At 38.9% G+C, this 27,405-nt stretch overlaps 2 protein-coding genes across 3 annotated transcripts; one reads left to right on the forward strand and one right to left on the reverse strand.

Annotated features, from left to right (window-relative positions):
* Positions 1–2,313: 2,313 nt before the first annotated feature.
* On the reverse strand, positions 2,314–6,639 carry LOC141898646 (GPN-loop GTPase 1-like). Its single transcript, XM_074784667.1, has 12 exons — positions 6,492–6,639; positions 6,186–6,279; positions 6,016–6,055; positions 5,716–5,782; positions 5,588–5,625; positions 5,440–5,518; positions 5,086–5,226; positions 4,748–4,894; positions 4,435–4,517; positions 3,802–3,923; positions 3,625–3,723; positions 2,314–3,399 (listed from the first exon to the last, which is right to left on the reverse strand). The coding sequence occupies exons 1-12, from the start codon at positions 6,636–6,638 to the stop codon at positions 3,314–3,316; spliced, it is 1,143 nt and encodes a 380-aa protein (XP_074640768.1). The 5' UTR covers position 6,639; the 3' UTR covers positions 2,314–3,313.
* A 9,779-nt stretch (positions 6,640–16,418) lies between these two features.
* On the forward strand, positions 16,419–26,753 carry LOC141900539 (serine/threonine-protein kinase 36-like). Of its 2 annotated transcripts, none has more exons than XM_074787471.1 (30): positions 16,419–16,451; positions 16,935–17,102; positions 17,742–17,960; positions 18,435–18,614; positions 18,701–18,768; positions 19,167–19,393; positions 19,464–19,627; positions 19,714–19,869; positions 19,961–20,107; positions 20,593–20,813; positions 21,091–21,190; positions 21,281–21,378; positions 21,461–21,566; positions 21,649–21,805; positions 22,027–22,361; positions 22,443–22,537; positions 22,629–22,692; positions 22,770–22,880; positions 22,961–23,035; positions 23,294–23,518; positions 23,604–23,707; positions 23,779–23,898; positions 23,979–24,138; positions 24,224–24,365; positions 24,450–24,573; positions 24,655–24,715; positions 24,949–25,078; positions 25,586–25,658; positions 25,740–25,836; positions 26,098–26,753. In XM_074787471.1, exons 2-30 carry the CDS (start codon positions 17,019–17,021, stop codon positions 26,254–26,256), a joined length of 4,002 nt encoding a protein of 1,333 aa, XP_074643572.1. In that variant the 5' UTR covers positions 16,419–16,451; positions 16,935–17,018; the 3' UTR covers positions 26,257–26,753. The 2 variants fall into 2 exon arrangements, with proteins under 2 accessions (XP_074643572.1, XP_074643571.1); XM_074787470.1 differs by having other exon boundaries at positions 16,441–16,469.
* The last annotated feature ends 652 nt before the right edge of the window (positions 26,754–27,405 follow it).

Consider the following 27,405-nt stretch of genomic DNA (forward strand, 5'->3'; position numbering starts at 1 on the left):
CTGAATATCTCATCGTCCAATAAAAAAGCTCCATTGAATTTGGTGGTAACTGAATTCCACTGCTAATAATACTTCCGGGAATAGTATCAATCAACTCCTGTCGCGTTAACATCTTAATTAAAATTATGTGTGTATAAAAGGAGCATCGAATCTAGAGTTTTTCAGAGTCGAGTGTTCGCATTCAACAGACTTTACAGGTAAGTGGCTGGCCGCGGTAAGTAGAGTGAAGTGAAAAGTTTGCTATTTGTGTCTGAGTACTTACTTATCTTGCTTCCGCGTATCCTGAAATTCTTCACCGGATAGCACTGACAGGATACTTGGTGTAGATATCGAATTTCTCTAGGTGCGGCGTGTGGTCTTTCTGGCAAAAAATCGCACGCATTCGCAATATAACGCGTTTGTTTCATTCTGATTTTACAATATATATTTCAGTTTTTTTACATCGTAGGGTGTCAACAGCAACCATGAAGATGTTAGCATTGATTTCGATGATGCTGGTAACAGCAGTCCACTCATTACCTATTCCACCTCCAGGCGGTTCCAACGGTATAATTAGCTTTATATATACCCACTTGTTAACTGAACATTGCCGATTTTACTCGACATGTTTTGTGTGTTGTATCGTATCGTCTGCTCTTTTTTGCACACATATAGCTATCCGGTTGAGCCACCGCGAACCCAAATCACATTGATCGTGGATGAATTAAACCAGTATCAATGACCGACCCCGGTACAATAAAAAGACTTCTTCCTTTTATACAGGGATCCACTAAGGTGTGTCATTGATACTGGTTTCTATCCGTTCACTATCAAATGTGACAAGTATCTGTGGTTTGAACTGGTGCAAACGTTTAGTTGAAAACAATAACGTGGCCCCGAAAACAATCTGTTTACCAATCAGAAAAAAACGGAAGATATTAGACATAAACATGTTTTCTGGTCTCCTTGTAAAAAACAACTGGCAGTTTAAGAAGGCTAAGTGACATTCTTGTGATGGAGATAGTAGACATACTCAAATGAAAGGAGTGAATCTAGAATGCGATTTCCATTCGTTTCAAGTAAAATCCCTTTTCAAATGCATATTATGTTTTGTAGTTGGACTATCGGACCACATCTTGTCTTATATTTATGATCACACTTTTTTTCTGGAACGAATTCAGATGTAATTTATGTTGGCAGGTACCATCGAAAAACGGGCTGCTCTCTACACCGATCATCTAAATTGGACTCGATCAGATCTACCGATTAAAATATATTATTTGACTACATTAAGTACGTAGGTGTAATTCTGATATACATGTTAAACCAATTTCACTACAACGATAATTTATACATAATTCTAGGTTACTTCACGAAAGATGATATACTTAACGCAGTCGCCGAATTTAATGCACAAATCGGATGCAAATACAACACCACAACCACAACAGGAAAGGGAAAACATCGAAAAACAGTTACAACAGAACATAGTTTGAACATATTGGACACAACACTAGAACCAGCACCTCAATATGCATCTGACCTATCATGGCCTTCTATAATTGTATTTGCGCTCGACCAAACCGGGTAATTTACCAAACATGTAGACATTAAAACATACGACGGTTTTTTATATGCATCTCAATCCATTCCAGAGAGTGCTCAGCGGGTATAGGAAAAGAAGACCAGACCGCAAACTTGCCCGCGACACCAATTTGGCTGTATCCGGATTGTTTAAATAATCAGACAACTCGAACTGGGACGATCTTCCACGAAATCATGCATGCACTAAGTATTGATCGAGTTTTCAATTTAGATCTATGATATCGATTTTTGTGATTAACCATTATAAAATAGTCTTTTGAGTAAGGACAGGCCCTGATGTTTAAGCAGTTTGCTCAGAAATGAAGACTTACTGATAAAACATTTTTGTATCTCGTTACGGGTTCTTTTTTCAAATAGATTTTGCCCACGAACATCAAAGAAGCGACCGTGATAACTATATTGAGTTCTTTAATAAGGACGACAACACTGTAGTAGATCGTAAGTAGAGGTTACGGCGAGAGTTCAGCATAATTAACGAAATCAAACCGTTATTATAATCAGACATCGTGTCGGAAATGAGAAAATTCTGTTTATAACTTCAGCGAATATTTTTAATGACGCCGACAATGAAGCACTAGACACGATCAACTTTGGCAGTTACGATTATGATAGTAATATGCACTATGATAATCTAGCGGGTTTCGGTATAAGACGAAAAGATGACCACAATTACCCTCTCGGTAGAAGAGGTGATTTAACAGACCTTGAAATCAGTGCTGTGCGACAATATTTCCAATGTAGTAAGTCCAGCAGAATAGATGAATTCATATTACATGTCATTTTAGACCTTGAACCAATTATATATTTCTCGCAAAACTGATAAATTCTGCGCCCGAGTGAATGATTACCTTAATCGAGCCAATACGGATATTTATTTCACATTAAAAGATCGTATAAGAAATCGTCTTTTCTACTTTACAGATAGCGAGTAATACAACAGACAACTGAATTCTTCATTCATTCGGAAACGACTTACGTAAAAACACTTTGTACAAAATAGGCCTATACATGTACTAGATAACGATACGAATAAAACATACCGGTATTAGAATAGAATACTATATGCGTACTTAAAGAGTCATGAATCTGGTGGAAATAATCAAATGAGGAAAATTCGCGGATCCAAAGCCGAGGAATTTCATTAATTTCAATGTGGATATAACATCAATCTTATAATTAGATAACGACGTTTTTGGCTCGAGATTAGCTTCATGAAATTCGCTAGTTTAGGTTCAGGGGCGGATCAAGGATGGAAGGGTGGCTCACCTCGTTTTGAAAATGTAGGTACATTTTCAAGCACTTACAGCGCATAATAATAGGTCAAGATCAGTACAGAGGAAAAGAAGCTATCAAGCGGACTTTGAGGATGGCACTGGAGTCAGAAAAGGGGGATCCGTCACTGAGGTTGGAGAGATATGGATCATACAGCATGACAACTTCAGTTGTTCACAGTGGATACAAATAAAAAAGTTGTCAAAAAAGATTCCATAGCATTCCATCGGATTCGCATATCAAGACTGCAGGGAAAAACAATCTCCTTCTCTACTTTTCAAAATGACACATTTTTGTAGCACGATCTTTCGTCATTATCAAACCTTTTGGAAATACGCTGTTATTGACTTCAAACACGTGTTAAATATGCTGAGATTGTGAGTTTATTCAACTTGTATTGAATCTTTTTTCTTTAGATTAAATCCACTTTATTATTACATTGACGATTTCATTGCTGTCACGTTTTCGATGTTGGAGTCTCCGATGTCTTTTTCGAATCTAGAAATCGTTGAAACGACTTTTCATCAGTTGGTTCTTCATCATCTGTAAAAATATGATTAAACTAATGTTGAAACATTTAACATGCAAAAATATTGCAAAAATAGATGTCCAGACAAACGACTCGATCCAGATCAATTTGGACTGATAAAATTAATCATGTTTGAGAAAATCCGAATTATACATTAATTATCAAACACTTTTGGATAGAAGATGGAGAATGAATAATGAATATATGGAGATTAAAGTGGGTTTAACTGTATTTGTTACCATCATTTAGATGTATCTCATCATCACTATCAGACTCATTAGCTGCGTTAGGGTTCAGAACTACACCGGATGGAAGATGTTCGCTATACATCTGTGACACTATTTCAAAGATACATAAATATGGATGAAAACAAATTCTGACAGATGCAGAGAACGGAACCGATGATAAATCCTTACTGGACGGAGCGAGATTTTCACTGCCAACATCCAATTTCAAACGCTCTAACTGTTTTTCTTGTTCACGTAAAATTTCTTCGGCTTTTTCGCGTTTGAGTTGTTCATACTGTGGTCTATATTCGCTAGACAAAGACAAGAAAACAAATATTGAACAATCGTGGTAAATCGCAATCAGGGTTCCTACCCATCGGCTATCCATGGATATAAGGAGTTTTCGGGGAAGTTTTACAGGAGAAAATTAAATATTTCTAGGAAGTGACTGCATCACTTTCATATTGAATTACTGTACTCCTTCTAAATCAATACTGCTTATTTTGATAAACCGTTAATTCGGTGGTTTTCTATAAAGAAATCTTTATCGTTTACACATCGAAACATGGTTTATAATTTGGTCACCGCCTAATTGCATAAAGAATCGATTTAGTTGTAGTAGTTTACCATACAACTACAAACATTTCTAATTGCCTATTTCTCAAAAAAAGAGTTTTAAAGGAGTTTTGGGTATTCTACTCTAAGTAAAGGAGTTAAGAGCTCAGAATAGAATGCATTTTCTGTTTGGCAGTAGTTTTTAAGGAATGAAGGAGTCGTAGGGAGCTTGTCAATTCAAACAGAACGATTACGAAAAATACATACGTTTCATATTCGCGGGCGGCATCATCAATTGCTTGGAAAAATTCCGGCAAACCATCTCCCGTTATAGCTGAAACACCGACCGTCTAAAAGCATCACCACAAAACTTTCTTTATCATTTCTAGTCATTGATATGAACGTAATATATCATCCTGGGTCCTGTAGCTCAAAAGTTGGTTAGAGTTTACCAGTGGATAGTTGATATAGTGACAATTGAAAGTTCATTGTTACGACGGTATTTGGTATTTATCCCCCGGTTAATATTGAACCAACTTTTGAGCAACTGCCGCCCTGTGTTCGTGTATGAAATACTTACTCGGAGATTTTCATAGAATTCGTCAAGAACTAGACTCATCGAACGAGTTAAATTTGATACGTATGACGTTTCATGTTGCAGCGCATCTTGAAACGCTTCGAAATCATTCATCCATTCAACAGCAAAACTATGATCAACGATATCAGTCTGTAAAATACAATAATCATCAAAATCTATAGGATTAAACTAGTAAATCTAAGAAGAGAATAGTCATGTCTCTAAAGCATGGCACACAAACTGGTAGGTCTCTTTCTCTTTTGTTTATCGCAAAATGATTAGCATTAAAAAATTGTTCTTTTCGATTATTACATTTGACACTGAAAAAAGTTCAATCTTACCTTATTTAAAACAATAATAAAAGGCAATTTGGCTTTGTAAAGAATACTACAGGCGTATAACATATTCGACATGAAGGTGACTGGGTTAACACTTCGAGGCGTATCCATTACATACACAATAACCGTCGGGAAGGTTGATGCCTGAACAAAAACACAGCAAAATCTAGTTAAATAACTATTACTAAACAAGACTTAATACACTCTTTATGGAAGCAAACGTTTGTTGATTTTCAACCTCACTTCTACATGAGTGAGAAGTGGCAATTCATTACCCGCCACATTCTTAAAACCAAGGATAACTGTGCACTTGATGAATGGCTCCTAAATAGAACCAACGAATAATTCAATACTCACCAACGTTTCGGTGATAATGCTTCCAGAAGCTGACCACGTGAAAACTTCAATCTGTCCAGGGGTATCCAGTATAACATATCTGTATCACAATATGAAATCTGTTGTATCATCTATTGCATGGAATAGTACACTTAACAAAACAACTTACTTGCATTCGCGAGACCGCTTCTCCAGAAAACTCAAAACCTGATACCATATGAAACAAGAAAATCGTTAGAAAAAGAAAAACAAATTTTACAGTTAAAGTGAGTTTCACAGATGCACGATTAAGAAAACCTGATCAAATCTTGTAGCGAATAAATTGAGAGATGTAACAATTCCTCCATTAGGTCCAAGTGAATATCTATTACAGGTTAAGAAATGATAAAATGTATTGCTACATATTTGTAATATCTATTTCCAAAACAAGCAGCACATCCTGAAGGCTGCAATAGAAGCACAATCTTTAATGAGTTTTTGTTTGTTTTGATGAAAACTTAATATGCCAGGAGTACATAATTAAAAAAAACGTGGCTGTGATATTTTGACAATCATAGTTTTAATCCATCATTGACTGGTCTATTTTGACAAGGATACTGTTTCATGACTTCTTTGTAATTAACAGTATCTCTTATATCTGAAAAAGAATAAAATTAATAAGAAAAAAGAGACAAATTTTGTCGCCAAACATACTAATATTAGGATCAAAAGTTATTGTATTCACCCAACATCAGGTAAACTGATGATTAAATACTGTGCATACCTACCAATATTAGCAGGAAATGGCACCTCGTGAACTGCTGGGTCTAAGTTGATGACATAAGGTGGAGTCTTCTTAGCATGAAGATGCGCAGTTAATCTCTGAATGTGAAAAAGTTTCAAAAAGCTGGTTTTCATAAAGATTCGGTGCTCCCTACTAGGAGTGCCGAATTAGCGAATGATGAAACCGACAGGATGTAGAGTAAGTACACTTCATTATCATTATTGTCATGTACAGAAGGCCTACCACAAAATTCTTTAATTTTTACGGGATTAACTCTGTCTGGAGAGGAGACTGGAGTAGGCCTACTGACCTGAACGAAAGAAGTTTTCCCTGACCCAGCCATCCCCAAAACTATAAAACAGGTTGGCTTCGTTTTTGAAGAACTAGCAGTCGTTGAATCATCACTTTTTTCACAATCATCTCCAGTCAGATTTTGGTTTTTCATGGAGGCCGCCATTATGAATACCAGTGGTCCGGATCCGGCGATTATTCCGGCGATTATTCCAGAGGAGCGATCCGCTTTTTTCTCCTTCCTGCGTTCGGGTGAGCATGTACGAAATCCCTGGTTGATATTCGAATTTTTGAAGTTTTCACAAGTTTTTCGGTTGTTCGGTGGTGTACCAGAACACCGTTTCAAGATGGCGGCTATGTAGAGGGCGCCATGGGACAATACAGTGAGAACAGGACCACCGCATACAACACGGGCCGAAAGCATCCGTAGCAACACTGGTATCAGTAGTATCATCGGTCTCTGAGAGGATCGGACAGTATCACTGGTAACAGTGGTATCGGGGTAGCAGTAGTATCACCGGTCTCCAGAAGGATCGGGCAGTATCACTGGTAACAGTGGTATCGGGGTAGCAGTAGTATCACCGGTCTCCAGAAGGATCGGGCAGTATCACTGGTATCAGTGGTATCGGGGTAGCAGTAGTATCACCGGTCTCCAGAAGGATCGGACAGTATCACTGGTAACAGTGGTATCGGGGTATCAGTAGTATCACCGGTCTCCAGAAGGATCGGACAATATCACTGGTAACAGTGGTATCGGGGTATCAGTAGTATCACCGGTCTTGGAGAGGATCGGGCAGTATCACTGGTAACAGTGGTATCGGGGTATCAGTTGTATCACCGGTCTCTGGAAGGATCGGGCAGTATCACTGGTAACAGTGGTATTGGGGTATCAGTAGTATCACCGGTCTTGGAGAGGATCGGGCAGTATCACTGGTAACAGTGGTATCGGGGTATCAGTAGTATCACCGGTCTCCGAGAGGATCGGGCAGTATCACTGGTATCAGTGGTATCGGGGTATCAGTAGTATCACCGGTCTCGGAGAGGATCGGGCAGTATCACTGGTAACAGTGGTATCGGGGTAGCAGTAGTATCATCGGTCTCTGAGAGGATCGGACAGTATCACTGGTATCAGTGGTATCGGGGTAGCAGTAGTATCACCGGTCTCCTGAAGGATCGGGCAGTATCACTGGTATCAGTGGTATCGGGGTAGCAGTAGTATCACCGGTCTCCGAGAGGATCGGACAGTATCACTGGTAACAGTGGTATCGGGGTAGCAGTAGTATCACCGGTCTCCGAGAGGATCGGGCAGTATCACTGGTAACAGTGGTATCGGGGTATCAGTAGTATCACCGGTCTCCGAGAGGATCGGGCAGTATCACTGGTATCAGTGGTATCGGGGTAGCAGTAGTATCACCGGTCTCCTGAAGGATCGGACAGTATCACTGGTAACAGTGGTATCGGGGTAGCAGTAGTATCACCGGTCTCCAGAAGGATCGGGCAGTATCACTGGTAACAGTGGTATCGGGGTAGCAGTAGTATCACCGGTCTCCAGAAGGATCGGACAGTATCACTGGTAACAGTGGTATCGGGGTATCAGTAGTATCACCGGTCTCGGAGAGGATCGGGCAGTATCACTGGTAACAGTGGTATCGGGGTATCAGTAGTATCACCGGTCTCCAGAAGGATCGGACAATATCACTGGTAACAGTGGTATCGGGGTATCAGTAGTATCACCGGTCTCGGAGAGGATCGGGCAGTATCACTGGTAACAGTGGTATCGGGGTAGCAGTAGTATCACCGGTCTCCTGAAGGATCGGACAGTATCACTGGTAACAGTGGTATCGGGGTAGCAGTAGTATCACCGGTCTCGGAGAGGATCGGGCAGTATCACTGGTAACAGTGGTATCGGGGTAGCAGTAGTATCACCGGTCTCCTGAAGGATCGGACAGTATCACTGGTAACAGTGGTATCGGGGTAGCAGTAGTATCACCGGTCTCGGAGAGGATCGGGCAGTATCACTGGTAACAGTGGTATCGGGGTAGCAGTAGTATCACCGGTCTCCTGAAGGATCGGACAGTATCACTGGTAACAGTGGTATCGGGGTAGCAGTAGTATCACCGGTCTCTGAGAGGATCGGGCAGTATCACTGGTAACAGTGGTATCGGGGTAGCAGTAGTATCACCGGTCTCCAGAAGGATCGGGCAGTATCACTGGTAACAGTGGTATCGGGGTAGCAGTAGTATCATCGGTCTCTGAGAGGATCGGACAGTATCACTGGTATCAGTGGTATCGGGGTAGCAGTAGTATCACCGGTCTCCTGAAGGATCGGGCAGTATCACTGGTATCAGTGGTATTGGGGTAGCAGTAGTATCACCGGTCTGGGAGAGGATCGGGCAGTATCACTGGTAACAGTGGTATCGGGGTAGCAGTAGACTTTTTTGCGCCGGACACGTTTGATTAAACCGATATTTCGTTATAAAAGATCTCGTTGTAGCGAGGTTTGACTAGTATTACAGTGGAATTTTTATCGGTGGTACATGTATTTATTTTCCAGAGTTGCAAAATTTGGTTTCATTTTTTGGTGCGCCGTATCCACTGCCTGGTAATACTCTCTGTACTAAGTTTTTTTGACTTTGAATAGTACATAGCAGCTAAGGATCGGGGGCCAGTTGCACAGTTTGTGACTTAAGTCCAAAAGTGGTCTTAAATCTTAAGACTGGTCTCAAGTTGTTTGATTGGCTATAGAACTAAGTTGGTCTTAGACTGGTCTTAAGTTTAAGCCATAACTATGCAACTGGCCCCTGGAAGATTTGTTGAAGGCGTATCAAATTATCTAACTTTATCGGGTAATCTCAAACTCAAGCGGGTACAGATCAGTCGTCAGGAAAGATATTCAAAAAAATATTCAACGCAGGCTTAAACTGCAAATAACCCTCTTTAAACTCTGTAAAAATTGGAAATATAGCTTTAAGAGATACTTAGATATTTTGAAATTAATGAATGTTGCGATTTCTTTTACGCGCGGTTAAGATATGCGGTCCTTGGGGTCACATCGTCAGTGTTCTCAATTGTTGCGTTCAAAAATTCCAAGAAACGCCAGCAAATATCTGCATTTCGTTTCCTTAAAAATGGTGTATAAATTAATTTCGTCGAGCAAGGGACTGCAGAACTATATGATATTCAATCTAAACTTATGTTTTAAAAATGAGTGCAAATTATCGCAACAATGGGGACCTCGAGGGACCGCCACAAAATGGCGCCTAGAAACTGGAAACTTCTTTATTTAAAAAAAATTAGTTAAGTCACAAGTCACTCACTAATTAGTGTTTCTCAATTTTAAACAGCCTAATTAAGTATATTGTAAACAAACATATGCATCAATAAACCAATATCAAGATTGCAGATTAAGACTATGGAGAATAAATCATTGCTATTATGTACAATATATGATACAATAAAATGTAAAGTAAAATGTAAATGATACCTGAGAAATATAATCACCAATGAAGTCATACAACACAAAAATATCAAAAGCATACAACGCAGTAATGTATCAGATCATCACAGTTTTTATAACATTGAATGAACTACCATTGACCACAACTCAGCCTTAGTAGCATTGGTATTGAAAATATTTCACCAATTGACTATCGGCTGTGTAAATGAATGCGGGTCATAATACCTCCGCCCAAAATACCTCCACCCAAATATCCCACACCCAGAATCCCTCCACCCAGAATACCCTCATATGTGTCCAAAATACCTCCAGGCCCTAGATCTAATGGGTTTATGCCTGAAGGACAAAAATTTGAACCTATTAGAAATATAATTTTTTAGAATGAATATTTTGTCCCCCCCCCCCCCAAGTTTTAATTTACAGGCAATACTCAAATAAACCAAAGTTCTATAGTTTAAAAGTAGTTAATTGAGCAAAACAAAGTATAATGTTAATTTCAGTGATCATAGTTGCACTTAAATGGAAATGAACTGAATTCAGTGTGTAAAGCGAAATGTAGTACATTGTTTTCTTAGATTATAGGACTAATAAATATTCTATAATCTAAATATTGAATAGTTCCCAGAGAAATCTAGCATAAGATTAAAGACATGAGATAAACTAATTAATATTCCCAGCCAAAACTAATTGCAAGTGAACATTGTCATTAATTGTTATTCAATTATTATTCAGTAGGTTTATATATACCGTAATACATTATATATGATCCTATACATGTATAATAGTCAATATTGGTGGTACTTTAAACATCTAAATAATATAATTATAGTATTTTTTTTAAATTCTGGGTGGAGGTATTTTGGACACATATGAGGGTATTCTGGGTGGAGGGATTCTGGGTGTGGGATTTTGGACGGAGGCATTTTGGGCGGAGGTATTATGGGCGTATCCCGTGTAAATAGAAGGTCCATCAAAATACCTATTTGTAAAATTCAACAACTTAAGTGTCATACTAAGTTGACCAGCACTGAGTAAGGCGGACGCAACTGTACACATATGGATGAAGAGTATAATTTGGTAACAGGTAAAAATCCCTCCTAGGTAAAAAAAACCCCAAAATCCCCCCAAATTTGATTTCACAGCAAAAGTCAATGAAATACTGTAATATTCTTTAGTTGAAAAACTTTAATAGTTTTGCAAAAATTTCCAATTTTCCCTGGTGTTTTTCACAATCACCTCGGATAATCTGTGTCTTTTACCGTGCAGTAAAAATCCCCTTGGTAAAAATCCCCAATTCTTCAAAGTAGGTAAAAATCCCCCTCCTTCTGAATGTAGTTTAAGTAGATACAATCTTAAGGTCAATTAATTCATATTTACCGGTATTTCATATTTATGATACACATATCCTATTTATTATTGTGGAACATCATAAGGATATCATGAGTATACAAACTATTGCATATACTACTTGAATTCAAACATGCTACAAATCAAAAATTCATTAATACTAAATTAGTACTCAAAAGTTATCACACAGCTTAATGAAAGGGTTCTTAGCACTTGTCAAATATATTACACTAGTTTGAAACTAAAATATCTAGAATTAAAAGTTCGTTATTGCTCATAATTCATTGCATCGCGCAGCTCAAATATACCACAAGTTAACAAGAGTTCACAGGTCAAAGATATTCCGGTTCGAATTTAAAGGTATTACAAATAAAAGTGTATTATTCTTATTAATTCTAACAATTTATTGAAATCTAAGAGTTTACTTAAGAATTTATCACAACGAAAGATTTCATTGCACAGTCCAAACATATTTCAGTCTCATCGCAAATTAATAAAATTGGAGTATCATTTTGCTTTGAAATGGTCTTGAAAATCACCAAGTGGGGATTTTTACCTACTTTGAATATTTGGGGATTTCTACCTAGAAGTTTTTTACCATAGTGTACACATGATTGTATGCTGTTCTACTGGACTTGGAGTACTCGCGGCTATACTTATTATTATTCCAAGACTGGACGCAAGTCGTGCTTTCGACGGGTCCATACCTATGTTCCTCGGGTCCTATGTTCCCCCAAGGGAGATTAAACATAAAAGGGGTTCTATATTCCCCGGATCCGATATTCCTGGAAGATTATGGAAAATGTATAAAAAGGTCCTTTGTTCCCATGGCCACATACACTCAATTTCGGCGCCGGGAATTCAGAGCATGATAACGCGTCAGGCTGCCAATTAGTTGATGTTGAAAATCGGCACTACATGTATCTTTATCTTTATCTTTATTCTATTAAATGAAAATTAACGACATGAATCACAATTAAAAATCTCCCGGGCAAGTTTCAAAGCCTTTTTACAGTGTGACGTAACTACTGAATAAATTACCTGATCGATCGATTAATTGTCATCTCGAATTTCTCTCGTTAAGTTCTGGCGTTTGCAAAAAATAAAAGCACCTTGTCTGTATCAAATTTATAGTATCTAGCAAATACATGACATGATTGATGGACTATTATTAAAAAGCATAGGTATGGACACCGGTCAACGTTTTTATTATTTGGAGAATATATGGAACCCTCGTTGTATTATTTCCTTTGGGAGAATATAGAACCCGGGGAATATAGGACCCGGGGAACATGGAACCCGGGGAATATAGGGCCCGGGGAACATAGAACCTGGGGAATCTAGGGATGACCCCCCTTTCGACCGTATTCATTACTCATTACTTTTCAAATCATTACTGAAACGAAGAAAATTTTAATTGATTTTTATTTCATATGGAAATATGCCGGTTACATGAAACCGGAATTTTTCATTGGATTAAAACAAGGGCCGGGGCTTATTTCTTCTTTGTTTTTCACCGCTTGCATCGATAGCTTACATAGTTTTGGTAGTCACATAGCCAGATCTTGGAGCGTTAAAATATGCAGGTGGTTTAATTTTACTTGAGCCCATTACAGGATCGATAATTCAAATGTAGAACATTTGCGAACAATTTGCGGAAGCGTGTAATATTTCATTTTAAAGAAGTAAATCACATTTTGCATTTTCCTGGATACGTCCTCGTCAAGTTTTATTACTATTATATTTTCATCACTTGAATTAATTATTTTGTTTTGTAATACAGTCAACCCCCGATATACCATCCACATCGGTGAAGAAAATTTTGACGGTATAGAGAGTATGACGGTATATATCGTGGGTATTTTACTATGTATTTGTTAAGAGATGTACATTGCCCACAATTTAAATTTTTCATCAAATTTCGCAAATATCTGCTCAGGGTAAAGAAACGTTCTGTTAATTCTGCTGTTCGCGGTAATCTGGGACAGTTCCCTCTACTTATAATTTTCTTGCCACTTATGGTCAAATAGTGGCTGTGCATCTGTAAAATAGACAGTTCGACGATGGTATATAAAGCGGCTAGTGGTAAAAATCCTCAGGGTTAAATTCCCCTAAAATCCAAAAATTCCTAAATTCCTCAAAGTAGGTAAAAATCGCCCTCCTTCTGAATTTAGTGTAAGTAGATACAATCTTAAGGTCAATTAATTCATATTTATGATACATATATCTAATTTATTATTGTGGAACATCTTAAGGATATCATGATCATACAAACTTTGAATTAAAACATTACTACAAATTAACACAGTTCATCGCACATTTCAAATATACTACACTAGCTTGAATCTTAAATATCTAGAATTAAAAGTTCACTATTGCTTATAACTTCATGGCATACTGCCCGATCCTCTCCCAGACCGGTGATCCTACTGCTACCCCAATACCACTGATACCAGTGATACTGTCCGATCCGTCAGGAGACCGGTGATACTACTGCTACCCCGATACCACTGTTACCAGTGATACTGTCCGATCCTTCTGGAGACCGGTGATACTACTGATACCCCGATACCACTGATACCAGTGATACTGCCCGATCCTTCTGGAGACCGGTGATACTACTGCTACCCCGATACCACTGTTACCAGTGATACTGCCCGATCCTTCTGGAGACCGGTGATACTACTGCTACCCCGATACCACTGTTACCAGTGATACTGTCCGATCCTCTCCGAGACCGGTGATACTACTGCTACCCCGATACCACTGATACCAGTGATACTGCCCGATCCTTCAGGAGACCGGTGATACTACTGCTACCCCGATACCACTGTTACCAGTGATACTGTCCGATCCTTCTGGAGACCGGTGATACTACTGCTATCCCGAAACCACTGTTACTAGTGATACTGTCCGATCCTTCAGGAGACCGGTGATACTACTGCTACCCCGATACCACTGATACCAGTGATACTGCCTGATCCTCTCCGAGACCGGTGATACTACTGCTACCCCGATACCACTGTTACCAGTGATACTGTCCGATCCTTCAGGAGACCGGTGTTACTACTGCTACCCCGATACCACTGATACCAGTGATACTGCCCGATCCTCTCCGAGACCGGTGATACTACTGCTACCCCGATACCACTGTTACCAGTGATACTGTCCGATCCTTCAGGAGACCGGTGATACTACTGCTACCCCGATACCACTGTTACCAGTGATACTGCCCGATCCTTCTGGAGACCGGTGATACTACTGCTACCCCAATACCACTGATACCAGTGATACTGCCCGATCCTTCAGGAGACCGGTGATACTACTGCTACCCCGATACCACTGTTACCAGTGATACTGTCCGATCCTTCTGGAGACCGGTGATACTACTGCTACCCCAATACCACTGATACCAGTGATACTGCCCGATCCTTCAGGAGACCGATGATACTACTGCTACCCCGATACCACTGTTACCAGTGATACTGTCCGATCCTCTCAGAGACCGATGATACTACTGCTACCCCGATACCACTGTTACCAGTGATACTGTCCGATCCTCTCCGAGACCGGTGATACTACTGCTACCCCGATACCACTGATACCAGTGATACTGCCCGATCCTTCAGGAGACCGGTGATACTACTGCTACCCCAATACCACTGATACCAGTGATACTGCCCGATCCTTCAGGAGACCGATGATACTACTGCTACCCCGATACCACTGTTACCAGTGATACTGTCCGATTCTCTCAGAGACCGATGATACTACTGCTACCCCGATACCACTGTTACCAGTGATACTGTCCGATCCTCTCCGAGACCGGTGATACTACTGCTACCCCGATACCACTGATACCAGTGATACTGCCCGATCCTTCTGGAGACCGGTGATACTACTGCTACCCCGATACCACTGATACCAGTGATACTGCCCGATCCTTCTGGAGACCGGTGATACTACTGCTACCCCGATACCACTGTTACCAGTGATACTGCCCGATCCTTCTGGAGACCGGTGATACTACTGCTACCCCTATACCACTGTTACCAGTGATACTGTCCGATCCTCTCCGAGACCGGTGATACTACTGCTACCCCGATACCACTGATACCAGTGATACTGCCCGATCCTTCAGGAGACCGGTGATACTACTGCTACCCCGATACCACTGTTACCAGTGATACTGTCCGATCCTTCTGGAGACCGGTGATACTACTGCTACCCCGATACCACTGTTACCAGTGATACTGTCCGATCCTTCTGGAGACCGGTGATACTACTGCTACCCCGATACCACTGATACCAGTGATACTGCCCGATCCTTCAGGAGACCGATGATACTACTGCTACCCCGATACCACTGTTACCAGTGATACTGTCCGATCCTCTCCGAGACCGGTGATACTACTGCTACCCCGATACCACTGATACCAGTGATACTGTCCGATCCTTCTGGAGACCGGTGATATACTGCTACCCCGATAGCACTGATACCAGTGATACTGCCCGATCCTTCTGGAGACCGGTGATATACTGCTACCCCGATAGCACTGATACCAGTGATACTGCCCGATCCTTCTGGAGACCGGTGATACTACTGCTACCCCGATACCACTGTTACCAGTGTTACTGCTCGATCCTTCTGGAGACCGGTGATACTACTGATACCCCGATACCACTGTTACCAGTGATACTGTCCGATCCTCTCGGAGACCGGTGATACTACTGCTACCCCGATACCACTGATACCAGTGATACTGTCCGATCCTTCAGGAGACCGGTGATACTACTGCTACCCCGATACCACTGTTACCAGTGATACTGCCCGATCCTCTCCGAGACCGGTGATACTACTGCTACCCCGATACCACTGTTACCAGTGATACTGTCCGATCCTCTCCGAGACCGGTGATACTAGTGATTCCACGATACCACTGATACCAGCGATACTGTCTGATCCTCTCCGAGACCGGTGATACTACTGATACCCCGATACCACTGATACCAGTATTGCTACGGATGCTTTCGGCCCGTGTTGTATGCGGTGGTAATGTCCTGTTCTCACTGTATTGTCCCATGGCGCCCTCTACATAGCCGCCATCTTGAAACGGTGTTCTGGTACACCACTGACTAACCAGTTTTTCTGGGTTTTTTTTTTAGGCCATATAGGTACGTAGGCATTTTTATGTACGTATGCTTTTTGTAAGTTCTAATTGTACAGTTGTGTAAAATGTTTGATAAGTTGCCAAATTATATGTAATCATACACTTTAGATTATTTATCTCCGGACGGGCGCTTACACATCTCATCAATTCCTTAAAGATAGACTGTGGACCCGTCTTATTACTAGGCCTACTACTTCACTATATTGTCTATTTCAACTTTGGGGTAACTTAGTTCAACCCCATTTAATGAAGATTTTTTGTAACCCTTCGATACAGTGTAAAATTGGATTGCCAGTTCAAGTTCTGCCAGTTTGATTCTGGTTGTCCTGACCCAATCACCTGAATGAATCGTTCAGGGGGCTGGTATCTGTAGCACTCCCCTAGACTCTTGAAACCTTGTTAAGTTTTAACAAAAATAAGTAAAAGATTAAGAATCAAACCATTTGCATTGTTTCATTGTCTGTCATAGAATTTCGGTATTTTCAAGGTGGTGACACTGGCAACAGCATCGACTCGCTTCCTACTTCATCGAGGAGAAAATATTAACACAAATTAGACTGACACCGATACAATGGACAAATATCATGTGCTGGACCTTATTGGAGAAGGTTCTTTTGGACGTGTTTACAAAGGTCGAAAGAAATTAAGTGGACAGGTAAATAAATAGATAAAGTCAACTCAGTTAAAGTCGTCATTGGATGTGTCGTCACAATCATCTCTATTTTTGAGTCCCAATTCAACAGTTGGAGAATTAGTAGATTCAATAAAAGTAACTCGTAATATGGATGAGAAATAGAATTAATGGTCATCTCAACTACGATAAAGCTACAATAGTGAATTAGTAGCATACACACACCTCTGTACATCTATTTTAAATACATTATACCTGAGGCTCTATGGCGTTTAAGCCCACAGTGGAAATAAACAATTAATTAGAATATAAGAATTTACACCGATGGGTATGACAGTATCGCATTTAGAATATATTGAGGGTGTATGCGGCACCATGTGAGTTTAGTTTAAGTTGGCGTGATTTTATGGTCCAAAAAAGAATAATGATGGGTTGTAGTTAATTTACTGATGAATGATCATGAATTGTGGAAGATAAATTATGATGCTCCTCTAGCCAATGCTTAAATATCTTTTGGTTTTTCCAATAAAAGTTAAGTTTGTATCATGAAAACATGAGAATTTATAGACAATTACAATGACTTGCAAGTTTTTAGATGTATTATGTTTGAAAGTTGATATCTACAATGATCCGTTGTTTGTATTGTTTGTATTTCATACACAGGTTGTTGCTTTGAAATTCATTGCTAAAACCGGACGTTCGGAAAAAGATCTGAAAAACTTACGTCGCGAAATCGAGATAATGCAAGGTCTACATAATGATAATATCATTCAAATGTTGGATAGTTTCGAGACGGATAAAGAAGTGGTAGCTGTGACTGATTACGCTGAGGGTGAATTGTTTCAAATACTTGAAGATGATGGCAGTTTACCCGAGGAACAGGTATCACATCATTCATTCTGCCGCCTGTACCCACCATAACCTAAAATATTCACTATTTGACCGGTGAAGTCTAGAAGATCTGATTTTAATATTTCTTAACTTTGGGTGTCATCAGGTGGCCACCCTTTTTATTTGTACATCTCCCCTCAGCCACTACCTGTTAAAATATCTGCTGCCCCTCTACACATTAAGTTGATGTCAATGAGCAATTTCTATTGATGAGTTCATCCCTGAGTAGGATGGTGATGGCAGCAGATTCAGCATAATTATGTACTGTTTTCTTTTTTTAGAAAACCCCCAAACCACTAGCAAAGCTTGCATCCACAATGTTACTTGATAGTGAATGTGGCCCCTCTTAAAATTCTTAAAATATGGACAATTCAATTATATTATGATAGACAGAGGTGTATGGTCATCCCTATTACGTACGGTATTACGAGTTATTAGCGAATGTACTGTGTATTTATTGTATAGGTTCAAGCGATCGCGTGTCAACTCGTATCAGCGTTATATTATTTACACAGTCATCGAATTCTACATCGAGATATGAAACCTCAGAATATATTACTTGGTAAAGGAGGAGTCGTAAAACTGTGTGATTTCGGTTTCGCGCGCTCTATGAGTATGAATACATTAGTTCTTACTTCTATCAAGGTAAATTACGATCGTTCTCATTCTTTCAATACAAATGAATTCGCATCAATTCTGATATTTATTTTGTTAATTACAATTCGTTTTAGGGAACGCCGTTGTATATGTCGCCTGAACTGGTTGAAGAACAACCGTATGATCATACAGCAGATCTCTGGTAGATATGTTAAAATTCTTTTAAAATATTCTTCATCAACTCAAGGGATCTGGATTGAGTTGCTCAAAAGTTGATTAAAGATAGCCATCACTTTAGATACCGCCGTAAAGAACTTTTAATTGTCAATGTCAATTACCCACAGCTGCGACTAACTTTTAAGCATACGACATAAACTGACCCCAATTGTTGAAGAGTTGGTTCAAGTTAACCATCAAAAAGATACTATAGTGTCAATGCAATTATAGTTGTTACTATGTCAGTTATTTCCACAGGTTGCAATAACTGGCGGCCCTTAGTGTTTTGTAATGTTTTATGATTGTGATCCTTGATTCCTTTTCAATATTTACTACTTTTATTACATTGTATTAAGGAATGTGTTAAAACCCATTTATTTCTAGGGCTCTCGGTTGTATTCTGTACGAGTTGTTTACCGGAACGCCACCATTTTACACGAATAGTATATTTCAATTGGTCAGTTTGATCATCAAAGATCCTGTTAAATGGCCCAAAAATATGTCTCCAGTTTTCAAAGATTTTCTGCAAGGATTGTTAACGAAAAACCCAAGAAATCGTTTACAGTGGCCCGACCTTTATCAACATCAGTTTGTAGCAGATGGAGTTAAAGGTATTTAGAATTTTGCGATAATCAAATTTCGTGTGAAAGCAAAAGGTTTTCTTAACTTTTTTGATTAAAGTTTCTGAGGAAGATAAGAATTTGTTGAGTCCATTTACGACACCTCCGACAGCATCAGTTGTATTAGCTAAAGAAAAACAAACTAAAGAGAAAGCTCATCCTCCCGGAACATCGAAAATTCTTAGCAAAGCAAGACGTAAAGCCGCAGAGGAAGATGCTAAAAGGGTATGTAGTAACACGCCTTACTTCTGAGTTAGAATAAAGCTTGAAATTTTTTCAAATATTCGATGGTTTAAAAAATCTTTTTAAAGACAAAAACAAGAAAAGTTGAATCGGCTGGAAAAGAACGAAATGATGAGAAACAACATCCAGCAACAACAGCAGCAGCAGCGGCAGTAGCAGTAGTGCCCCCTCAGCCACAATCCGAGAAAGTGACGACTGATTGGACTAAAACTGGTGTCAGTCAGGTAGGATTTTATCATTCTAGAATTCAATCAGTAGATCTCGTGGTTGATAGGTGTAAATTGTATGTTTATATATTGCTATGTATTTGTATAGGCTGTAAACCCGACCCCGCGTCCTGATAGAATCAGTAAAGACTACGCACAGGAATGTCCGAGCATCGAAATAGAAAGTAGGAAAGTCATAAAAAAATCTTCAAAAGACCATCAGAAAACTATCGAGAATGTGAAGTTAGACGGTGAGGTAGGTTTATTGGGTTTCTTTCAATTTCAGATGAAATTCTGTTTAGAACATGTAAACAAGGTCCCTACAACTCCTTGATTCCTCAATAACTCCTTCTAAACAGAAAATGCTTTTAGGTGCTTGAAACTCTAACTTTACGGTAATTTGAGCAGAATATCAGAAATTCCTTTAAAACTTCAATTTTGAGAAATAGGAATTGGAAATGTTTGGAGTTGCACAGTACTCTATGCCTAAGTCGGTATAGTTGGTACCAGGATTTTTTTTACCCAATAAGGCAGTATTAGAAACTGAGATTAGGTAGTGTAAAGGATAAAAATTAATTTGCTTACAAAACCACTGAATTACCGCGTTACCAAGATAAACAGTACTGATTCAGGAGGAGTCTCTTATGATTCGGATATGAAAGTGATGCAGACCCGAAATATGAAATTTTGTGCTTGAAAACTCAAGGTGGTTAAGTGTTTAGTTGTGTTTGTTGTTTGAAGGATGTTGATTCAGATGATGAATGGCAGGGTTACGTAGATCTGACCGACGTAGCGAATGAACCTGATCCATCAATGGCTTTAATGGACGATCAGAAATTTGTTAATCGTCTCCAAACTCGTTTGAATAAAGTATCGGCGCAGGTTCTTGAAGGGATGCTAGATGGCGCTTCGAAACTGCGTCCAATGTCGAAAATCATCACTAATCTTATAACGCTAAAATGGTGGGTATTCTAGTGCATTAAACTCTGCCTTATTTGGTTAGTGCAGAGACTAAATATTTCACTTGAGAGTTGAGAACTGTCGGAATAGACGGTTCAGAGTGAAATTCAGTAGATTACAAATTAATTGGTCATACCGAATAAGGTGGAGTCAACTGTTGTAAATATAGTTTGCAATAAGCTTTTATAAGATATGTGTCATGAAACATCTGATAATGAAACTTAACTCAGATTACTGACTGTACCAAACACATGCTGGTAATAAATAATCTCTTTATAGCGATCTCAATATTTTGACTAAGTTCATGAAGTGTATTGATATTCCTGGTCTACCATACCGTCTACTCAGCCAAATACTCGATAGCGCCAAGGTTAAACAGGTAAATGTTTAAATAAATCTGGTGATTTATTGAAACTAAGCAACTTTGATATACTGTTTTGATTTACAATCACTGATCATTATTTCACAGCAACCGTGGTGTCAACAGATCCTACTCGACCAAGTCATAACTTTAAACGCTTATTTCGCCAGTGAAATAGTATGGAATGAAAGCGCTGATAAAGCGTGGTAAAAGAAATGGAAATATATCTTCATATAAACACTGAGTGGTGCTTGGTTTGTATCATGATTGAATCTCTTATTATTTCAGTCTGCAGGCGTATTATGACATGGCTATAAAGTTTTTACAGCTATGTCCTAAACTGCTTGGCCAGAAATTAGATGAGGATTTGAAACTCCAGGAGCAAACGATACTCGTGAGTTTTCACACAACAATTACTAGAGCTACAGTTGTGTTCAATTTCATCGCATGAATTGTATGATATTTTGTCGTTTTAGTGTATAATATATCTATGTGAGACGCTAGAAAGAAGTCATTCTCGATCAGATACAGCGAATAAATTCTTCAGTTCAATCGCTTCAAAAGCAGGAAATGCGTTAGAAGCGATTTTGAATTGTACAATGGCTGACAGTTCAAAACTGAAAAAACTGGAAGGTAAACATTATATTGTTGTACAGTACTCTGCCTTATTCAGCAGCATTGGGACTGCTATACCTAACAGAGTTGAGAATCGAGGAAATAGAAAATGAATTTGAGTAAAATTCACTGAATTTCCCGGGTAACTAAGTAAGGCAGAGTTGACTGTTTTATTCATTGCTATCGAGTGATGTTTTCCTGCTATTTATCATAGAATTTCAATTACTGTTTGTTTGCAGAAATAGCGGGTAATTCAGAGCTGGCGAACAACAGATTGAATGACATGACATCTCTAGCAATCGCGGGCCTCGCATCATTGTGTCACTTCCCGCATGAGGCTGATATTGGTTTACAAGGTAAACGCAAGGTGGCGCTCTATGTGGGTGAATTACTCAGCGAGAAACGCTTGTTGAAAATCACGGATTGCTATCTGAATCTGATCAGTAGAGAGGATACGTGTAGTTCGGTATTAAAGGTCGTCTATTCCGCTTGTCAGATGTCAAGTAAATTCTGTCAATTCATCTGCAATAAACGAGAAATCATGCAGAAGATCATTGATATTCTGCTCGGGAAGGTGAGTTATCGAATAGTGCGTTGATCAGTCAAAAATCACAGATATTATTTGACTTATTGCTGTATTTGATATTCTTTCTAGTTGGAGATCGCTGATATGGAATTGAATACAATACTAGAGATGGTTCTTCATATACTCAGTACTGTAGTTGTACAATTACAACTGGTCCCTACAGTGTAAGGACTGAATTCATGAACACCCAGTGAAATAAACCAAAAATACCCAAAAATTACAGCTCAGTCAGTGTTTTTATTTGATTTTTTGTAGGCTCGCTGAAAATGCCGGATTGATAGTTTCAATATTCCTGGAATCGCAGATCGCTAGTCACACAGTAAGATACATGAATCTAAAATTTGAATCTGAAACAAACAGCAATCGGTTTGACTTAACTACTATTTGTTTTTATAGGCTGCGTCAGCTTTGTTATTTAGTCAACTGATTTATTGCGGTTGCGCGGTTGAAGTTCAACCAGAGGAAATGTTGATGGCTGCATTATCAAGTTTTACTGATTTAACCCAGGTATGCGCTCATATAGTACTTAAATACAACATGTTATCAGCGAATATTGAACTTTTTTACCGGTGATTTGTATTTTATAGATTCTTGTACGTTGTCCATTTGACTATGGAATATTTGATGGTGTTTTGCTGCTTATGTGTCAACTGTTGATGCAGGTATTATGCTTAACTCAATCCCGTTGAATTCACCAGCTTAGTTTCCCTCACTAGGCCTTGTTTTTCAAACCGGGTTATACAGTTCATATATATCCAGTAAATGAAAACAATTTGTACTCAGTCCACGAAGTATTATTATGATAAGAGGCCGTTCAAAAAGTATGCACAATTTCATGCATTTTATAACAAAGGATGAAGTGGCCAACCTTGACATTTTCCAGGGAAGTAACCTTGCTACTGTGTTGTGATCTATTCCAGGCAGAAGGTCCGATAGCTCGTGCTATATTAGACTGCGGATTATGGACGATACTGTGGCATCGTCTTGTACAAATGTTACAAGTTCGAAATCCGGATACGAATAAACCGATACACGATATAGAAGCAGACGAACAGATCGATGTAACGTGTATGCCTGACTGGGGTTTAATATCACCTCAGGGATTGTTAGCTTCTTTACAGTTAGCAGTTAGTGTTTTCACTAAGGTAAATGATTTATTCCGTTATCAGTTCTGCGTTACCGGTACCGGATGTGATATGTGTTTTTGTGACGCTGTGAATATTTTTGTAGGAATCGCATCATTGTGTACCAGCTATGGCTAAATCTGATTCTATAGTTACTCTTACTCTCATGTATCTCATGTCCAAGGAATTTCTGGATCTTTTATGTAAAAGGTAAACCCGATGCTTATGCATTTATTGAATTCTGTCTCTATTGTCCCTAACTCTGAAATTCATATTTTCAGTCCTGTAACGGCGGATAATGGCAAACAGTTAGCTAATGATATACTACTAGAAGCTTGTCAACTGATTTGTTTCCCATTTGCTATTGACATCGAGGATGAGTTACTAATGGAAGTTTACAGGTATTCTCAATTCTCAGACATTGATTAATCATCGTTTATGAATAGATAATGATAATTTTCATACTCGATTCTTGTTTCAGTGCATTGTATAAGTGTAATTTTGTGCCGAAGTTACTTCAATCATGTCAGAACTATGTGAAAACTGAACAGTTAGAGATGCCGATAGGAATCATAGCTCGTTTGGTGCTCGGCGATATAGCGTTTGTTGATCAATTCGCCAGTTCAGTTCAAACGCTGAATGTAAGTTGAAATACATCCGCAACCGTTTAACACGGCCAGAATTCAGCCAGAGTTTAATAAAATATTCACTTGACTCGTTTTTTAGGCGACGGAATACTTCTTAGATATAGTAGGTGGTAATTCAGTAATATCAGTTATCAGTGATTTGGTGTCGATCTTCAGCCATCTCTGTCGGTGTTCACCTCAACACGCTGATCTTGTTATAACCATCGTTCAAGGAAATAAAGGTATTTCCAATCAGTCACTTCTTACTAAAGAAACTGCTGTTCGGGTCGCCTGATTTCCAACATGCTCTTGTTTTACAATTTTAGGTGATTTTTTCCCGTTGTTGATTTTAATGCAGCACAAATCAGCGGTGATTCGATCGAGGATGTTTAATATGATTGGAAACATAATGAAACATTCAGACAGTTTCTATACTGTACTACGTGACCGGTAGGTTCAACCGAAACCACCAATGTTTACGGCTGATTCAAGACATTTGATTCGAGACTCATGTTTTTGTATTACTTTCAGCGAAAGAATCAGATATTTTCTGTTGACGAGTCTCGATGACGAGGATGTCACAATACGCAAGGTAAAATTAGAAATTTTTATTCCCCATCTGATGTCTTCACATGAGCGCTTAAACCTTTCCTATTCAAATTATTTTACAACCTGTAACAACTCAGCCAATGCGCCGGTGAATATTGGTCACGATGAAATAGGTTGCAGTTAGTTACTTATTGTTATAATAATTCGAATCGAAAAATTGTTTAAATTTATTCATTCTCCATGTTTACTGTTAATGATTCTATTTCATTTACACAGAGTGGTGTATACGCCATGGGAAATGCTTGTTTTCACAATGATACGTTGTACTCACATTTACAACCAATGATTCCTAAACTTGTTAAAATGCTTCACGATCACAACAGTAAAATCAGATGTCATTCAGCGAGTAAGTATTGGTACCTTCACTCTGAACTCAGTTTTAAATCGATTTATTTCTACGTTCATGCGATGCTGGGACGAATCCAGGCCGGAAGAAAGGGGGTTCACCTCATATGAAAAGTGTTCTTAATAGTCGTGGCAGGTGTGAAATGCTTGCAGGGGTCATCCCTAAGAAAAACTGAAAGTTTTTGGTGCATCTATATGCAATTTTAGTTCATGTTAAATCAGGATCAATACAGTAGATTATATGAAGTGGATTTTCAAAAGGGCACTCAGTCAGAAAATGGGCAGTGGGTTCAAACCCCCCTGAAAGATCCTGTGGATCCACCGTGTAGAATCAACCCCCGCTAAACTGATGAAGGACCATACTCTCACCGCCGAAATCCTCAATCACTGATGTAGGCGATTTATCAGGGCCAAGATTTTATGTTAACTCTTAAGCCTAATGGTATTTCTGACACGTTCTTGCATTTTCTTTATCTACCACAATACTAATGCTATTTATTTGTTTCAGGTGCCCTTGGTAATCTGGGAATGCATTCAAATAAGTTATCCGAATCATTGATCAAACACAAGGTTCCCAATAGGTATATTTAATTTTCATACTCACAGTCCAGTCTCTCGTCTAATCGATGTCATGTTCATTTATCTTGTTTCTGCTTTTGAAGTTTGCTCGAGAAATGTTGTCATGACAATAGTTCAGAGGTACAGGAATGCTGTCTCACCGCTTTACGCACTTTATCGGATATTCCTGAAATACGTCAGGTAAGAGCCCTCTATCCATTATTTAATGAACTACAATGGAACCCCAATACCCAATATACTGCCCACGTTTGTGATAAAGGATTTTGCCCGTATAGAGTAGTGGTATAGTATGCCGATATATCAGGGTTTATTTCAATTAGTTCAAAGACAAAACACTTATGTTTCATTCCCAGGAAAAACCTGGTAGTTATCAAGTTTGGTATATGAGGGGTTGACTGTATGTCTCTGGTATCTTCACGCCTTTTGTTGGTTTGCTTGTAGGCATTAAACCGAATTGGAGCTCAGGATAAATTATCGCAACTTGTCCATACGTCAACTCCACGTCCATCCACTGGAGGGAGCCACCGTTCAGTTTCGGCATCTGCTATACCACAACACTGTGGACGTCTTATTCAACAACTGAAAGCCATTCGAACTTAAATTGATTATTATTCTGATTCATGGCCCTGTTCAGTAGTTAGTCCTTGGTAAAAACATTAAAATGGATTAATTTTAACTTATGAAGTCACATTTAACTGTAGAACTCGGTCCTGATGTATAAGAATATGTTGCATTTATCATCAGTTTTGTATTGTATTAATGTGTGACCTGCAGTGAATGATTTTATTATGTTATATGTAGTTCTCTGTAGTTAGTGTAGTTGCCCCTGTCATGGTTGGTCAGATCTATGTTCAAACTGCTGCCTGGAATTGAACTGTGTTAAGATATGTTAACCTGCTGTGCGGTGTTTGTACTTAACTTTCCGTCCATGAAACACATTCCATCGCTTAAAAACTTTCCAGTTATTCCCTTCCAGTTTTCAAGAATATCAAAACTTTGGGGAAATCTCTGCAAATATTTGAGCAGAATTATTTTCTGTGTTATTTTGATTATTTGTATTGTAGTGCTGGTCACAAAATAAACATGTAGGTAAACTTTACCACCAATAATTCAATTTGTAGATTTATTTCTTCGATTTTTGGAGGTGTGGTGATTAACATGAGTTAGTACTGATGCATTATTTCTTCAAAAAACTGCAGCTAAGCTTCCAGGATAGGAAGGACTTAGGGCTTAACAATAATGAAAAGAATATCAATGTTGTCGAGCATTACATTTAGCATGACTTGGCATCCTCTGGGATTCGATCGGCTGGCATCAAGACTACCACATGTTGGTACCACCGTACTGTCACGGGGAAATTCGCAAACCGATAGAAAACTACCGGATAATATGGGCTTAATTCCTTTTAGAAAGATATCCACAAGAAAACTACAACAACCGGATAATATGGGCTTAATTCCTTTTTGAAAGATATCCACAAGAAAACTACAACAACCGGATAATATGGGCTTAATTCCTTTTAGATAGATATCCACAAGAAAACTACAACAACCGGATAATATGGGCTTAATTCCTTTTTGAAAGATATCCACAAGAAAACTACAACAACCGGATAATATGGGCTTAATTCCTTTTAGATAGATATCCACAAGAAAACTACAACAACCGGATAATATGGGCTTAATTTCTTTTAGAAAGATATCCACAAGAAAACTACAACAACCGGATAATATGGGCTTAATTCCTTTT

This window comes from Tubulanus polymorphus, chromosome 2 (assembly GCF_964204645.1).
Source record: "Tubulanus polymorphus chromosome 2, tnTubPoly1.2, whole genome shotgun sequence".
NCBI lineage: Eukaryota > Metazoa > Nemertea > Palaeonemertea > Tubulaniformes > Tubulanidae > Tubulanus > Tubulanus polymorphus.

Bases quoted from the DNA above. Each gene is read 5' to 3' on its own strand.
- LOC141898646 (XM_074784667.1), bottom strand. From the start codon at position 6,638: ATGGCGGCCTCCATGAAAAACCAAAATCTGACTGGAGATGATTGTGAA. The intron at 6,280-6,491 runs GTCAGTAGGCCT...TTTCACATTCAG, and splicing joins GGAAAACTTCTTTCGTTCAG to AGATTAACTGCGCATCTTCA. The intron at 3,924-4,434 runs GTATGTATTTTT...GTCTTTGTCTAG, and splicing joins GCCGCCCGCGAATATGAAAC to CGAATATAGACCACAGTATG.
- LOC141900539 (XM_074787471.1), top strand. From the start codon at position 17,019: ATGGACAAATATCATGTGCTGGACCTTATTGGAGAAGGTTCTTTTGGA. The intron at 22,362-22,442 runs GTGAGTTATCGA...TATTCTTTCTAG, and splicing joins TTGATATTCTGCTCGGGAAG to TTGGAGATCGCTGATATGGA. The intron at 24,139-24,223 runs GTAAGTTGAAAT...CTCGTTTTTTAG, and splicing joins GTTCAGTTCAAACGCTGAAT to GCGACGGAATACTTCTTAGA.